Source organism: Argiope bruennichi, chromosome 7 (assembly GCF_947563725.1).
Source record: "Argiope bruennichi chromosome 7, qqArgBrue1.1, whole genome shotgun sequence".
NCBI lineage: Eukaryota > Metazoa > Arthropoda > Arachnida > Araneae > Araneidae > Argiope > Argiope bruennichi.
The window spans coordinates 28,131,282-28,149,828 of NC_079157.1; the positions used below are offsets into that span (position 1 = coordinate 28,131,282).

General features: G+C 30.2%; 1 protein-coding gene across 1 annotated transcript; it reads right to left on the reverse strand.

Moving 5' to 3' along the window:
• Positions 1-11,325: 11,325 nt before the first annotated feature.
• LOC129976415 (exocyst complex component 8-like) lies at positions 11,326-18,535 on the reverse strand. The gene is made up of 2 exons (XM_056089969.1): positions 17,867-18,535; positions 11,326-13,552 (listed from the first exon to the last, which is right to left on the reverse strand). Exons 1-2 carry the CDS (start codon positions 18,427-18,429, stop codon positions 12,067-12,069), a joined length of 2,049 nt encoding a protein of 682 aa, XP_055945944.1. The 5' UTR covers positions 18,430-18,535; the 3' UTR covers positions 11,326-12,066.
• Between the last annotated feature and the right edge of the window lie 12 nt (positions 18,536-18,547).

Here is an 18,547-nt window from a genome sequence, read left to right on the forward strand (position 1 = left end):
TTGAAGGCTTAACATGTTTCTGACCGATTATTTCAAACGATTCTGTTTATTTTCTTAGAGTTTCATGCATTTAAAACTAAACATTGTTAATTAATTGATCTGTTCATGATGAATCTGAAAAAGTTTTGTAGAAAACTGCTTGAGGTATTACATAAATTAAGACAGATATTCTTTAGTGCTCATAAGGTTTAAATACTCAGCGACTCGGTTTTCAGTACTCATATTTAAAAAAATGCTTCGTTTCAGTAAAAAAACCTTCTTATATTAATTGCAACCTAACCATTTCCACTTTAATTTAAAGCATAAATTCTACGGAAGCTAATATAAAATTAGAGATATGCATATTACGTTATGACTGAAGGCCTTTATAATATTATGAGTGAATTATATGACTATCAAAGTTTGAAGTTTTAAAATATTTTGATGAAGAAGCTATCAAAGTAAGAATTACATAAAATATTTAATTATTAAAATTTTAACAAGCATTAAGATTGGCGAACCGGCTGGTCGCCAAATGCGGCTAGTTATTTATAAAATAAGTCTTCGAATATGGGGCTCTAAAAACTCGCATACTATGGTTCAACATGAAACGACCGTTCCGAAGGTTAGGGTTTGTATGGCCTAATGCATGATAACATCATTGGATCTTTCTTTTCTTCGGAATCTTCTGTTACAAAAACTGCTTATTTGTATATGCTGCAGTTGTTGTCGAACCTGAATTAAAAGAATACAAGCCAAAAGTAATTTATAGATAGGATGGTGTTCAGCCACCATAATAAAAATTTTGATATATTGTCGTATCTTTGGCTTCAGAGTTCTCTCGGTGCAGGGGGGGGGCGGAGAATGGAATCGAATGCAGTTCAGGATAAAAATTTGGTCTTTACATCAAAATAACAAATTTACATGAAATTTGGATAAAATCCTTTCAAGACTTCTGTCCGTCCGAGATCATGCGAACATATACAGGGTGTTGTCGAATTCGACCGACAAATTTAGAGCTGTGATAGTAGGCATCAGGAGGATAAAGAATCACTATACAACATGGGGTCCCAAACGATGTTTAATTGGTGAAAATCGCAAAAATATAGAGAGTCGGAGAACTGTTGGAAACTGTAAAAAATAATAAAAATATAACAAATGGTGTTTCAACTATGAATTTTTTTTTTTTTTTTTTTTGAAATGAAAGCCCATTTTTTAAAAAAAAATTTTTTTTCATGCTGGAAACGTGCGGATTTGATGATCTAGGGGGATCGTAAATTACTGAAAACGGAAAAGTAGTTCAGAACCCATATTTGCCAAAATATTAAAACTTGAAGAAAAATAAAAGCTTGAAAATGTAAGGAGTTTCATAGCCTATAATTTGATATAAGCGTGTAATGTGAGACTGGGGATTCTGCAAAATCGGTACCGATGTTCGCAGAGAGCGTTGCCAAATTCGAAAGACAAATTCAGAGCAAGGATAATATGTCTTAAGTAGATGAAAAATTACCAGAAAACATAGGATCACAGGTAACGTTTTTCAATGAAAATCACAAATCGGATGAAGTTCGCACGCTGGATGCTTGATGCCACGCAGGAAGATGCACACTTTACTGCTAGAGTTTAATTCTCAGATAAAGCTTGCTTTACGAGATAAGGTCTCTTCAACAGGCACAATCCGACTATTCAGTCATTCGAAAATCCCCACATAATTATCTCGTCGAACATACAACACAAGTCTGATATTAACATCTGAGCAGTCATCTATTTGGCCCGTATCTTCTGCCCGAACGCCTCAGCGGCAAAAAGTGCCTTATTTTCTTCCAGCACGTTCCTCCGGATTTACTGCAGGGAACACCGGCAATTTGGTTAAAGCATGATGGAGCACCAGCACATTTTAGTAACATTCGTGAAATCTGATTTGTTTGCAATTGAAGATCAATTCTGCAATGCTCATTAATGAATACTTGCTCGCTGGTTTTATTTTTCTCGAACGCATCAAAAATTTACATACGAGAAGGCTTCTTCTCAATTACCTTGTTCCTAATTCTAGCATTCATAAGATCCTTGCTTTGAATTTGTCTTTCGAATTTGGCAACGCTCTCTACGAACATCGGTACTGATGTTGCAGACTCCCCAGTCTCACACCACACGCTTATATCAAATTATAGGCTATGAAACTCCTTACAGTTTCAAGCTTTTATTTTTCTTCAACTTTTAATATTTTGGCAAATATGGGCTCTGAACTACTTTTCCGTTTTCAGTAATTCCTAATGCACGTTTCCAGCATGAAAAAAAAAAAAAAAATCTTTTAAGAATGGGCTTTCACTTCAAAAAAAAATTCATAGTTGAAACACCATTTGTTATTTTTTTAATTAATTTTTTACAGTTTCCAACAGTTCTCCGACTCCCTATATTTTTGCGATTTTCACCAATTAAACTTCGTTTGTTGTATGGTGATTCTTTTTCCTCCTGATGCCTACTATCATCTCTCTGAATTAGTCGGCCGAATTCGGCAACACCCTGTATATGTAGAATAAGATCTAGATAGACGAAGAGTACAATTCTATTGGTTCGGCTTGAGTCGAAAATGAGTACAAACGAGGCAAAATATTCCATTCTTGCACTACCATCTCCGCCAAATATTCTAACACATCTTTTGATTATTTAAAGAACATAAATTTAAAAATATATCTTTTAATTTTATACCAGACACTTTTGGCACTGCACAAGTGTGCCGGTAATACTGGTTGTGTTAAAATTTAATTAAACATTATATGCATAATTTACTTAAATTAATGGCTCCGTGTAAAAATAAATTTATGATAGATTTTTAAAACCGTGTAATTCTAATAGCCATACACCTGTTTTGTTTATTGTTTGTATGAACCCTTCGAGTTATAGTACTCTTAAAAACGTAACTATCCGGATCTTCTAATCTTACAAGTCATTTAAACTGTAAATTCACTTTCTTAATATAAATTGGCCAGATAATATTTCATCCTCTAATTGCACACTGTTTTTCCAAAGATTTGCTATTTCGCCTTCTGAGCGCTCAGATAATAAGCAAACTCTTTCTTCTTCAGCTTGGAACAGTAAAAAAAAAACAAAAAAAAACCACACACAATTAAATGGTTAGTGAAAAAAAAAAATGGTTTGATTTTCATTGCCAAATGGTCAGTTAAAAATCTTGCAAAATTATTTTTAGAAGATCGTCAAAATTGTGTAGAAAATTACGTGGCAACTAAATTGATATCATTAAAATGACATTTTTTTTATTTTAATTAGGTGTAAAACTTATTTTTATGTAATGATATTTCTGGAAATTATTGTGGAAAAATTTTAAATCTCAATTAATTTTAAATTAATTAAAATATTAACTAAAATTTCCAAAAGGTTTTTTTCCCTTCTAAATAACACATTTTTATTTTCCCCTAATTTGGTAAAAATAGACCAAGAAATGTCTCTTGCAAATAGCTAACACATGCACTCTCGCATTTATTATTATTAGTAGCAAAAGTAGATATTTTTATTTTTGGCGACGTCTGGCGAAGCGATAACGTAATATTACCATTTGAAGTTTGACATATAATTTTATTACGAAAATTGTATCAAATTCTGGATTAAATTTGCCCACAGTTTAACTTCTGCCTATCTCTGTTTATGCGTCTATGAACGGGTTCACACTAAAACACAGCAAGTGAGTAAATAAATTTCACTATATGATATTTACATCAATTAATATAATTTAGATTTTAGTTAAAACTGTAAATCTGTATCTGCTTTTGGTCTTAATATATACAACCTATAGAGTGTATTATTTTGCTTAGAATTTTTTGCAATTACTTTGATTTTAATTTCTATGTAGATGTTGAATTATAATGAATTTTTTGGTGAATTGCTATAAGGCAGGGCATCGAAATACGTTCAAGAAATTTAATTAATGGAGTATATTATTTGTGAAAAACACAGGTTAATAGCAATTGGTAGATAACGGTTTACTAATAAAGTTATTCTATTATATAAACTCGAATAAAAAAAGTTAAGACATTAGCATACCTTGGAATTTCTCCAGCATCGTGAAATCTGCTATAACCAAAAATTTTGTTTTTTATCACATTCATGACATACTGTCAACTATTTCTTGCTGGTAAATTTAAAAAATAATTTCTTATTGTTTATTATCATAGTTGTTTATTATTTATTATTGGTATTTGTAATGCCAAACTCAGATGCGAAACTTTTGCTTATGTGAAAGTTCAGGCTTGCGATGTCTTTTTGTGTTAATGAATTCCTACTATAGTTCACATTCTCCCTATATATATTTATATATCTTGTTCAAATTTTCAATCGTTAATAAAATACTCTTTATTCATCCACGCAAGTTCAAATACATTTTTTAAAACTTGTAGTGGATGACACTTGATGTTAATGCAGTTTTTTCAAATATTAATTCATTAATTAAATTTAATTAATTCATTTTAGTTTTATATGGGAGAAAAAAATTTCTCTTATATAAGATATTCAGCAGGATATAAATTTAGAAATGAATGAAAACAATAAACTAAACAAACTGGATTAAAAGGTAATTAAAATAAAATTTGTCTTTGTTGACCTAAGTAGGAATTGACTTAAATTTTTTATATATATATTACTTGTTTTTGTTTTAGTTAAATAAAATTCTGCGTCAGACACAGACGAATTTGTAGTTGCAACATATTTCCATATACAGTGGCTCAAAAAATTGAGAGTACACCTTACTTTTACTTCATAAATCGGATTTTAAATATAAATAACACATTACCGGGAAGTGCAAACATGATTTTATTTTTACACATAACAAATGGTTTAATTTAGAGTAAAAATAAAGAAAAATCAACGAAAAATTTCAAAATTGAAAATTTTCAGAAGCATTTTAAATAAACATACGCAGAATTTTGCCTCAAAAAATTGAGAATACACCAATGAAATTTTTGCAATATCACGCATAGAAATAAAGTATCACTATTAAATTGCATGTCTTTTGGCTCTTATAATGGCCTCTAAACGTCATGGTACCGATTTGACCAATTTTTGGTGCTATTTGAAAATATTTTACGCCATTCTTCTTGCACCACTTGTTTTAAATGGGTTTTGTTTCTAATTTTGTGTCTTTGAACCCCTTTTTCGGGTATGACCCACGAATATTCAATGGCATTGATGTCGGGGTACTGTGGTGGTATGTGTAACTGCTATTTACAATGAAAAGGACACCATATTTTGAAGTTACGTGCATTCTGTTTGGGGTCGTTGTCCTGCTGGAAAATGGAATTTCCATCTAAACCCAAATGTTTAACACTTTCCTTTAGATTGCTGCTACCATATGGTTCATCCAACTTGTTGCAGAAACTTTTCAAATCATAGGCAGAAGTGTAAGTGCTGAAACTGTGCTAAATGCCCTTAAACAAGCTGGATATAAAAGTAGCATTGTTAGAGAGAAACCGTTCACCAGCTTGCAAATTCAGAAAAAGCATTTGAAGTTTGCAAAAACTCATCAATTGAAGACCAATGACCTTTGGAAGAAATCTATATTTAGTAATGAAAGAAACCTCAACATTTTTGGCAGTGACAACCATCTTACTGTATGGAGAAAGCCTAATACTGCTTTGTATCCAAAAAGTTTACGTCCTACAGTTAAACATGATGGTGACTCCGTGATGATTTGAGGTTACACGGCTTCATTCGGGGTAGGAAATTTAATTTTTATTGATGGCATTATAAATGATACGGTTTACTTGGATATACTTCGCAGAAATCTAAAGGAAAGTGCTAAAAATTTGGGTTTAGATGGAAATTTCATTTTCCAGTAAGACAACGACCCCAAACAGAATATACGTAACTTCAAAATATGGTGTCTTTTTCATTGTAAATAGCAGTTACACACACCACCACAGTACCCCGACATCAATGCCATTGAATATTCGTGGGCCATACCCAAAAAAGGCGTTCAAAGACACAAAATTAGAAACAAAACCCATTTAAAACAAGTGGTGCAAGAAGAATGGCGTAAAATATTTTCAAATAGCACCAAAAATTGGTCAAATCGGTACCATGACGTTTAGAGGCCATTATAAGAGCCAAAAGACATGCAATTTAATAGTGATACTTTATTTCTATGCGTGATATTGCAAAAATTTCATTGGTGTATTCTCAATTTTTTGAGGCAAAATTCTGCGTATATTTATTTAAAATGCTTCTGAAAATTTTCAATTTTGAAATTTTTCGTTGATTTTTCTTTATTTTTACTCTAAATTAAACCATTTGTTATGTGTAAAAATAAAATCATGTTTGCACTTCCCGGTAATGTGTTATTTATATTTAAAATCCGATTTATGAAGTAAAAGTAAGGTGTACTCTCAATTTTTTGAGCCACTGTATATTTTATTTACCTCTTTTAATCAAATTTAATTTTCCCATAATGGTCATAAAAAGATTGCTAAAAAGACCAAATGGAATACAAATATAAAAAGATGCATGAATGTTTGATCTCTTGTACAATCCAAATGTAATTTAAATTTAAGTACAATAGAATAAACAATTCAGTCTAGAAATCAGACAAGAAAAGCGAGCAATGCTATAAAATTTCGAATCATAATGAAATGAATGTTTATGTACTATCAAATTATCGTATTAAAGCTAGAAAATAAGAATTGAAAAATAGCATAAAATTGAAAATAAGCGTATAAGCTTTGTTTTAATCCAAGTATATTTCACAATAGAATCAAGTGCCGTGATGTTACAGACACAAAAGAAAAGAAAATGTACATGTTATCTAATTTTATATTGAGCTATGACGTCAAGCTTTATTCCTTCCCCGCTTCCTGTTTGACGCGCAATGAATCCAAATATAAAATTGGCGCCATGAATTCACCGTGCACTTGGAGAACAGGAATTGATATAATTGTAAAATTAAAGTTCTTTGTCACTCTAAAGCCTTGTTCTAATTTTATATTTTATTTACCCTCACACATTAGGTTTCACTCTAATAATATTTGATATTTTTAAATCTTGGATAAACTGTCTATGTAAGCTGTTCGTATTTGCTTTCTAAAATTAATCCGTACAGTAGCAATTTTATAAGTATTATCGTAATGCCAAGAATGACATAAATAAAATTTTATTAAACTTAGAATAATATTCTAAAAGGAAACAAAAGACTTTTAAAACTAAATTAAAACTACAAGAATATTACGAGTTTCTGATTACAGTAGATTGTTTTATTATTCTTACATCTATTTCCCTAGTTTGGCAAAGTTTATTTATTTTAAGTCTTTTCATGGTTTTTTAAATCGTTTGGTTTTATGTAAAATTAATAAATACACTCAGCGCTGCTCGAGACGAAAACCTTTTCATATCGAATATTTTTTTTAAAAAAATAATTAATCATGTGGAATAATTTTTAACGTAATAATACTTTATGTAAAATATTACAGAACATAAAATTATCTTTATGTTCTGACTTTATTTTTAAAATTAAAATGAGAAAATTTGTAGGCCAAACGATTTTTTTAAAACTGTACAAAACTAAATTTATATTCAAACACTAATAATTTGTAAAAAATGATGTACAATTTAATCAATCATTGAGATACAACCTTTGGAAGGCAATTAAATAAGATGATTTAAAATATTAAATTCCTCTATATAAAAACAATTTCTCCCATAATTGGAAATGTTACATTTAATTATTTCGAAATCGTCATTAAAATCTTCGATTTGATTCATAGTATTTATAAACAAAATTTGAAGAAACTCTGCTATGCTATTGCCTTCTATAAAGTAAACAATAATAATAAACTTTTAATTTTATTTACATGCTGATATAATTCAGTCCTTTTTTTTTTTTTTTCGTAGCCTGTATTAAAATAAATTTATCATTCAGAACATTTGTAATAATGAATGAATTCGGAATTTTCAACCTTGAATCTGTGTCGATTATTACAGCAAGTTTACAACTTTTAGAAAGAAGCAATCAAAATGTTTATTTTCTGTGTTATACGCAACAGATCAATCAATTACTTCATTAAATGATTTTAATAGCCCTCAAAAAAGGAAGTAGGAGCAATTTTTAGCCAATTGGAAAAGTCGCTTACAACTGGGCCCGCACCAGTATGCTTGCTGCCTTCTCTTTATTCATTTTAGCGATGTAATAAGTTAAGGGTTACTACTTTAATAAAAAAGTGCATATTAAATCAGGAAATAAGAGAACATTTTAGAATGTAGTTAATATGCGCTAAATTAAGATAAAAATTACGAAATTAATTAAGATTTAAATTAGATTAAATTAAATATATCATTACAGACACACACACACATATATATATGCAATAATTGAATTTATATTTGCATGGTTATAATATCAGAAATATTTATCACATTACGATCGCTAATGATTAATAAAAATATACATTAAGAATTTTTCATAACCCTTGTTAAAAATTCAGTTAACCACGTGGTCTTCCTGGGCGGAGCTAGCTGCCAATCATGTATCACGTGGTCTCCCTGTTAATATATTTTTTTTTCTTGTAGAAGCGAACTTGACTCCTGTACTAGAGGGAGTGTGATCTCGGCTCTCTCCCGAGAAATTTTATGTGTAGTTAGTTCTCTAGGCCTACTATACTATGGCGTATTCATGTGCCTTTTGTTGTTGATATTACCAATAAACCACATAAATGACAACATGTGTCTTCAAGTCATTTCACCCAGACCATAATCTTCACTATCAAATAAATTATTCTGTAATCATGAAATGCAACGATAATTAATTTACAACCCTATTTTGGATTTACCTATAAACGACACTTTTCCAAGTTTTAAGAGCGCCATTGAATCCTCATTCGAAAAGTTATATTTGGGAACCATAGTGCCCTGCAGGGTAACTCATTTATTTGTATTTAAAAAAATATTATTAATACTAACATAAAATGTTTGAATTGCCTCAGTGGCCATATAGCGCATTACAATGCCTTTTACATAAATCCACAGACTTTATTGGCGAGTGTCTGGATCGACGTCTCGACTTCTGGTCCTAATCTGCTATGGCAGTATTATAGTATTTCCGTAGAAGGGTCCGTAATTTTCAACCATTGTCTTCTCTTAACCAATCTGATGTGGTGCTAAATATCACATTTGCATGTCTTTTAAACAAATCCATATGCCTTCTTTTAACCGTTAATTTCAGTCTGACCTGACGCTAACAAGGCATTTTCATAGACCTTGTAGATATCACCCAATGTTCTCTCTCTTTTACTTTCCCCCTCCAATCACAATCTACCACGGCGCTTGGAATAAGAATTTTGATGCGAATAGAACAATCATTAACCGATCTCTAGCAAGTTTGAAAAACAATCAAGATATATCCATATTATTCTAGCGCATTTCCTAGAGAACTATTTGAAAAAGTATAAATTTCTAAAGAAATATTCAAAAAAGATCAAACCTTAACACCTTGAGATATGTTTGAAATAAGAAATTTCTGAACACAATCGGAAATACCTTTTCAGTTTAAATTATATATTTTTTTTCACAAGTCATATGCTTCGATTCCATTCAACAGCACTTAACAACTGAGACACAAGCTACTTCCAAATTACCGTCCGTTTTTTAGAAATTTCATTCATTTTTATTGAAAATTATTACACCTTTTGTCCCCCCTTCCAATCCCCCCCTGAAAATTTGAAGGGCGAAGCAAATGAAGCCGAAAAAGAAAGGTATATTGATGACAAGTGTTTCTTTCCAGATTTACTATATATAGGTGCCATTGGAACTTCAAGGATATCGGATTTCAAATTCCCATGTACGAAATCGAACAATTCAAGCCAAGTTACAGGCCATGGAAGCAAGGCTTAAAAAGGGTTTACTATTTTGTCTTTAAATCCTAACTGGCAGGGCATCGTTCTCTTGGGTAATTGGTGCAATGACAATTAAATCCCCCCCCCCCAAAAAAATCAAATATTCGAAGAATGAAACTGAAAGAAAGCACCCGGAAACGGCATACTGATAACAAGAATTTCACGCACAGCTATTAGAAATTTATCAAGTACAGGAGCTATGAGAAAGGCACGATTGGTTGGATTTTGATCTACCTAAAGTTCACAAGTATAAATTCAAGATAAGCCTGTCAAGATAAGCCTATCGACAAAAAGCTAAGGAGTTACTATTTTGGTATTTAATCCATGCTCTCATAATTGATAAATCATCTAAATTTGTAGTGGTTAACAGAGACTTATTAAAAGTAGGATTGACTTACACAAAGATAGCGGAATCATGTTAATGTTGGGGATAATTTGTCCGACTTTCCTTACTGTTTCATACCCATTTAAATGTGCAGTAACTGTAATGGCTAAAAGCATATGTCTTACCTTTCATTTCTGGAAATTTTAGTATCATTTATTTCTTCACGTTCTGGACTGCAAACCCTCAAGATCTCACTTTCTTAAAAATACTTTAATTCTTATCACCCAGAAGAATGTAGAATGAGAATAATATAGAAGAAGAGTTAAGAAATCAATCTGTTACATTATTTTAGATAAATCAACAGGTGATCCTCCATGAAGTGATGATTGAAATGGTATAAAATTGTTTAATACGGTGATATTTAAAAACTTCATAATTCAGTCTTTTAATCATAAAAGTTAGGAGCTTTTGTTGCTTAAATGTTGTTAAAAGTATCAAAAAATATTTTATTAAATACAATTAATAAGACAAACAAATGTGTAAAAATATTTTCAGCAGTCTATTTATTAGTTCCAAACAGCATAGAATATTAATATCATTTAAAGCATTTTTCCAATTAGAAATAAATCTATCTTTAGCAATGTAAAATTAAATGTCTTGTCATCCTGTATACAAACATTGAGAATTCTAATAAGGAAATAAATAGAAAGAGAATGATTTTTTAATTAATTATTTTTAACTAATCTATTATTTTTAATTAAATAACAATCTTACTTTCTCCTTAAATAAATAAAAAGAAAATATTTTGAATTTTATCTATATCATTTGAAGGATGTCCAACAGTATGTTAGAATGTAAAGGAGGAATAAGAAACATATTTTTAGTATTTTCAATTAAATTTATATTTTTTGAAGTTTGATTATGAAATTTTAATACTCATTTTAAATGTATAAATTTATTAATTTGCATGTTTTGCTTAATTTAAATGTAAATGTTTCTAATATATCAGTAAAAATTATTTTAAATAATAAATAATTTTTCTAAAACTTTCAGAAGGAAATTGAACATTAGAAACTTTATTTCAAAGATCATAAAAATAATTTGAAATTTGATTGATAACGAATTCTTCTCAAAGATACTTCTAAAGTTTTCAGGGTATATCCTAATTTCCAAAAGTTACTAAATAAAAAGCATATATTATAAAGAATACTGAAGAGAAAGTAAACTTATCTGGAAGTGAAATTTGTGTATGATACAACATATATTCTCTGAGAATATTTTAACTCATTAAACTTTTATCATGTTAAATATTAATACTCTTATAAAAATGTATTAAACTGCCTTTCAATATTCTATGTGCATTATGACAACATTAAAAATGACCATTTAATAGCAGTGTTGAAAGTTGTATCTTGTCTGCAGATAACATTTTGTACTAAAAAATAATTTTTTAAATCCGAACACAGTTTAAAACTCTCAGCTTATCTGGAAAATAAATATGTTAAATATGCAACATTTTAAAGTTAATAAATATGTGCAGCTCACTATATGAACTCAATTATTGCTGTTATAAAATTTCTTCAAAGATCATTTGAGTGGCAAATCTTGAAAGTTTTTTATTAACTTATCTTTGACATCTGTATTTTTTATTTAGCTGCATGATATAAAACAAAATCAATTCATGCAAAATAAAAAATAGCCCCAAAATCATTATATAGATGCTGCAATTTATATTATCCTAAAACAAAGCAACAAACATGCTCATTAGAATCTCAGTGAAAAATATAACAAACTTATTTACTCTAAAGAATATCACATTATATATATTTAACAATCAAATAAAAAATATTAAATATTTCTTGCCTTCAATAATTAAATGTAAGCAGTAGATGAATATTTAGTGAAAGATGTTTTGCTAGTATTTGCAATAAATCTATTTAGCTCATCACGCAAATCAGCAGTAATGGTGCAAGGTCGCCCAAGTTTGTTAAAATATCGATCATCAACAATTTTCAACACATCTAACAGAAACATGGCATTCCTCGACACAAACTGCCGTTCAGCAGAGTCACTGGTTTTTTGAAATGCATTTTTAACATGAAACAAATTACTTTGAAAAGTTTTGGTTAAGGCATCATTTATCAGTTTATGAAAAATAGGTGTGTAAAGTTTAAGCAAATCATCCAGAAAATTTAAGTACATTTTAGCAAATGCAGTAGTATTAGTTGTAAGTGACAACCAACACTCATCATATAGATATAATTCTGCTGAATCAATACCCATTTCTCTCAAATCATCCAAAAGTTTTTTGGAGTTGGCAGAATTTTGGAGGTTTTGTGGACGCCATTTGTCATCATTAGCACGAAGTTTAATAGCCTCTAGCAGTTTGTCTCTCATTTCGGTCACCAGTCTCTCAACATGAGAATCTAATAAATCATTTAAAACAAAGGAGAGGTCAAGTCCAACTTCTGGAAGTCTGTCACATTGCTGACGGACACAGGCAATACATTCAGTGGCAGTAGAGGCACTTACTTGAGGAGTAAAAACATGCTTTGAAAAGATTTGAACAAACTGTTCTAACTGGAGTTTGGACCATATAATATATGATGAAGCACATGCATTATTTGCAAAAGCTTTTCGAAATTCTCTTCCATTATCTCCAATGCAAGTAAAGAAAACAGAACATAATTTCTCAATATAACTTGTAGTTGCCCCTTCTGCCTTTTGTTGCTTCATGTTTTGCTTCAGCATGGCAGAGCAACGTTTCAAGAACAAACTGCAAGCTTTAGATGATTTTCCAAGTTGAACTAAAACTCCAACTGCTTTTCGTGCAGCTCGAGGACCTCCATGTAATGATTTATCAGGTGAAACTTTCAATTCCTCACTGAGGATATTAACCAATTGTTTTGCTCGATTATCAATTCTAATTTTTATGTCACGGACAGCAGTATTTCTAGGGAAAGCAGCACAATGAGCATTGGCTCTATGAATGAGTTCTACTGCTTTTTCAAAATATCTCAGAGCAATGTTAACATCTAATTCTTCAGGTAATTCTAAGAGCCAAGTGGGTGTCTCCAATGGAACACTTTGGTGAGGAGAATCATCCTCTTTAAATGGATTGCCATCATCATCAAATGGGTTTGGAGCTTCTTTTAAAATTGACAAGTGTTCAAATGACGACAATTTCTTCTTTTTTGCCTGATCTATCTTTGTCAGCCATTCCTTTTTAGCTGTTGCTGTAGGACATTGGAACAGCCTCACTTCTGGAAACATAAGAACTTTAAAGGCATTTTTAATGCTTAGTTCCTCTTTAACATTTACCACAGCCAGATTGTCTAACTCGTATAGTGCCTGATACCTAAAAATGAAACAGATAAAAGTGAAAAATGTATTCTGAAAAATCAAAAATATCCAATCTTATTAGTACTTGATACTCTCAGTTTATAACATTTATGTAAAAGAAAAAATGTAGAAACATGATTTTAACTTTTGCCTCATTTTAATTACACAAATTTGACATTAGCCATACACAGGGTGGTTATAATTAAAGTGCAAGTGTTTGTAGGACTGTAAAAGAAAAACTACAAGGAATATGTTGAAGAAATTTGGTACATGTTATATTTACAACATGGGGAAATGAATTACACAATTAAAAAAAATTAATTCATTTTTTTGCAATAGATGGCACTGTAGATTATTAAAACGTTGTTTTTGCTCTGTACTATGTCAAAATGAATACCACTTCTATTTTAAAATCATTATGATGATAAAAGTCATGTATCTTTAAACTGTAGCCATGACTTTGGCAAAAGTAGAATGTGTTCTGTTAGTAAAATGTTATTACCGAAAGAATAGCAATTATAGTGCTGCTTTGAAAGAATACCACCGTCTTAAAGATTTGAGAAAAGGACCGATGTCTGTGAATGCCTAAAAGAAAATGATTAATAAATTCGGAGCAACAGGAGAATTTGGAGTGCTCCTGGGAACTAGAGGAAGAAGATCTGTGAATCAGGTAGTTATGGAAGAGATTAGGGAAGCAATTGATTCAGGGTTAGTGGATCAGCAACCTGTAAGCACTAGAAGTGTAGAAAGGACTTTATCAAAACCATTGGGAAATGTCTTGCGCTACATTTTAAGACGCTATCCATATAAAATTAAAATTTTGCAGCATTTGCAACCAGGCGATCTACAACAAAGAATTGATTTTGTCAACTTTATTCTTGAAAAATTGATGAAGATGAATAATGGATTCAAAAGATTTTGTGTACTGATGAAGCACATTTTACTTTATCCGAACAAGTCAACACCCATAATTGTAGGATATGGGGCTCATCCAACCCGCATACTGATTTTAGGAAACCCTTGCATTCAATGTTTGTTACAGTTGGTGCAGTATGACTGCTGTCTTTATTATTGGTCCATTTTTTTCCAATAATCTTACACCAACAGGGCTAGTTCGCTGCACCGTAACAGGCACTAGTTACACTCAAATTTTAGAAAGTAATTTATTTAATAATTTGTAATTTGTTTAAAAAGTAATTTGTGCATGTCCCTGCTTTGTAAGACAGAATCTGCCTCGATTCAACAACAATATTCATGCAAGATGGAGCACTACCTCACATTGCTCATTCTGTTACATAACTGCTTCACCAAACTTTTAGTGAGCATCGTATAGTTAGCAGAGGTTTCCAAAATGCACGGCCACCTCGTTCATTTGATTTGAATCCTTGCGATTTCTGGCTGTGGGGATATTTAAAAGATCACATCTACAAGGACAAACCTAACTCTGTTGTTGCTTTAAAAAGCAGCATTACTAGACATGTCCTAGAAATTCAGCAGAAAACATTAGGTGCTACTGTGGATCATGCTGTCTTGTGTCTGCAGCATTTGATAGGACTTGAAGGATCCCATATTGAACAAATATTGAAATACATTAAGCATTTCAAATTTTAACAAAGAAAGATGTTATAATTACAATGTATAAAATATTGTCATTAAAAAGCGTCACCTATGACAAAAAGTTAAACTAATTTTTTTTTTATTGTGTAGTTTATTTCCCTAGTAAATATAACATATACCAAATTTCTTCAACATACTCCAATAGATTTTCTTTTACAGTCCTTCAAACACTTGCACTTTAATTATAACCACCCTGTATAAAGATCAAAATAGAAATAATAGTTTGGTGATATTTTGCAAAGTAACATTACAATTTAAATCTAATAACCTTTCTCCTTAAGAACTGCCATAAGTACGTTTTCTCTAGAAGGATCATGAAAGAAGTGAATATAAATAATTAAGTAACAAAATGTGGTAAAATCTTTTGGGGGGCTAAAAAGGAAGATAAATTCACATCTGCTTTATTATTTAAAATTAATTAATTGCCAGGAAACTCACTAAAATCTTTTTTATGTTTCATAGCATTTGTGAATTTTTTTAAAAAATCTATTAATTTGTTTTAATTTTCACACAGAACAAATTATTTAAAAATTTTCAATTTTATCTTTGTATATCAGATATTTTCTATAGTTACGGCATATTTAATTCCATAATTGAAACACTTTTAAGCAAATATTTGCATTTGGCATTCCTCTCTATTTTTAAACATTTCATAACAAACGTCATGAACAAATAAATAATAAAACAGGAAATATAATAATTATAATGCATTTTAATTGAATTACTGTTAATTTAGAATTATTGTTAGATTGTATTATTGAATTATTATTATGTATTGCACTTATTTGGGTAAAATTAAATAACAAGATACAGATTTTTCGCTTATCTCTGCAAAACAGTAGAAAACTTGCCAAATATCAACTAAAATGTACTTTATATTTATATTATACTTTGGTTAATCATCTTTAATTCTTATTTGTATACATATTGAATTAAGGATTAATAAAATTATATCTTTTTTATTCATCATTTTTCAAAAAATGAGTGTCAGTTAAAAACAAAGCAATGAAGTTGGATTTTTAATAAAGCAAAGCTTTAAAAAATATTAAATAAAGACATTATTGTAAAGGATAAAATGACAAAACAGTACACATCACACACACAAAAAAAATGAGCAAACTTAATTCATATTCATGTCAAAATATGGAATATCTATAAAACATAACTATCTTGAAAACCAAGAGATACTTAATTATGCCTACAGCAATCAACCAGATAACAATATTTAATGAAAAAAAAAAAACATATGGTCTACAATATACATATATATGTAATGATATTTTAAACTCTTAATTTAATCCAAATTAATTTCCGAAGGTTTATCTTAATTTAGCCCATAGTAATTTCATTCTCTTATTTCTTGATCCAATTCCACTTTCAGTTTAATTAATTCAACTGAAGCTGTCTAAAAAGTACTGCACCATCAATCTATGTATCAAATGAAAGAGATCCCTTCAGTGCCCTTGCCAAGGTATCAAAGGTCACCACATGTATTGAATGGTGTGTGGTCGGAAATCCCATGTTAAATAAGACTAGTGATCATTTGTTTCGACCGATTTTGCCTTCTTTACTTCTGCTTTTGTGTCGCATTGCATCTGCTAGTAAATAAATTGCTTTCCCGAGATGGATATTAACGAGAAATTAAAAATATAGTCTCTTCACTGCTTCGAACTTGCATTCTGCTTCAAACAAAAATATGTTACACACACACACACATATATACATATATATATATATTTAATTACTAAGAAAGCTTTGACTTTTTTTCCCCCTCATGTTATCTGTACTTTTTTAATGCATAATAAAACCTCAAAATTACAAATAGCAGTATTTTGTAGAATTTGCAATAATATTGACTTGTTATTTTGATAAAGCATACTATCAAGTGTCATCACTGAGTTTATCAAAAAAACTATCATACAAAGTGGTGGTGTTTTTTTTTTGTAGTTTTTTGTAATTATATATGTGGCAATTTGTACCTAATTAGATCATCTAATTTGAATCTTATCTAATACTCAAAATGACTTGTATAATTCTTAATGTTAATAAAGTGATGTTTTTTGGTATACATATTTTGCCTTAGTAAGATGACAAGCCAATATCATTGCAGGTACAATTCTATACTATCATTTATCATCATAAGATTAATGATTCTACAATTATTTTAGAAATTATGTTAAATAGCAAAAAAATTTTAGAAATAGAAAATTTTGTTTATTTTAGTATGGTTTTTATAATTTATAATACAAATATTTTGTAAATATATATTCATAGGAGTCTTTAATTATAAAATATATACTATACAATAACATTTAAAAATCATTCTCTTAATCCACCCCAATTAACTTCTTCCAACTGAGTGTATGAAATTTTGCAACCTTCAAATCAATCAGTATCATAAGAAATCAGCTTAATATTTTGGATCAGCTTTACTGTACGGTCACCCTTGGTGCGATATTTTCAACATTGGCGATAATTTTTTTCCAACTATACTTTAGTGCAAGGGGCATACTAAATATGATTTTACCTCTATGTGGAATGCAAATTTTATATATTTCTTCATGCATATTTTATATAAAATATCTACTTTATATTTTCATGACAACTCTATATAGAAAGTATATTAAAACATAAATCAAAATCTGTATCTTGCAGAGAGAAATTACGTACAAATACTTTACGATTAAAATTTTATTCAAATAGATATATTTACCTATACTGCATTGGACCGCGACTGTTCTCGACTTTAGTTGCAAACATCAACCCTTCATCTAATAAAACGCAATATACAGTCTGTATCGGTTTACAATCACTTACTCCTAACTCCATCATCTCATCACTGTGCAGAATAGTTCTTCCTCTTACTTCCAGAACAGTAGCACAGCCCTCCACTTTTTCCAGTAACAAAGAAAGATTTTTATTGTTTTCTTCATCGGTTTCATTTTCATGAGATATCTTTGATTCGGAGTCTTTAGGAGCAGCAATCGAAAAATCTAGGAGAGATGTCAACAGTGTTTGCTGTTCGGCTAACATGTGACTAAGTTGGTACATTTCACCCTCAAGGTAGGATATTTCTTTAGCCGTTTCAATAAACTGGGTATAATTTTTATAAACATTTTTCTTCAGTAAACCGTTGGTTTCTTCTGCAAGATTTTTAATGCGTTCTTTTTCCCCCAAGAGGTCTTTGACACCGTTACAAGTGATGATTTTTTGCTTTATATAATCCAGTGGATCAAAGGATGGAGAAATAAGTTTGGTTGGGAGATTATCTGCCATTTTAGAACATATATTGTAAAAGATACACGAATTTGACTCTTCAAATATGAAACTTCAGATAGTATGATATATTTGTAAACATTTGACACTTTTACAACGCCTACAGTTGACGATACAG

Excerpts from the sequence above, each read along its gene's own strand:
- LOC129976415 (XM_056089969.1), bottom strand. The coding sequence starts at position 18,429 with ATGGCAGATAATCTCCCAACCAAACTTATTTCTCCATCCTTTGATCCA. Across the intron at positions 13,553-17,866 it reads CGCGGTCCAATGCAGTATAG|GTATCAGGCACTATACGAGT; the intron begins GTAAATATATCT and ends TTTCATTTTTAG.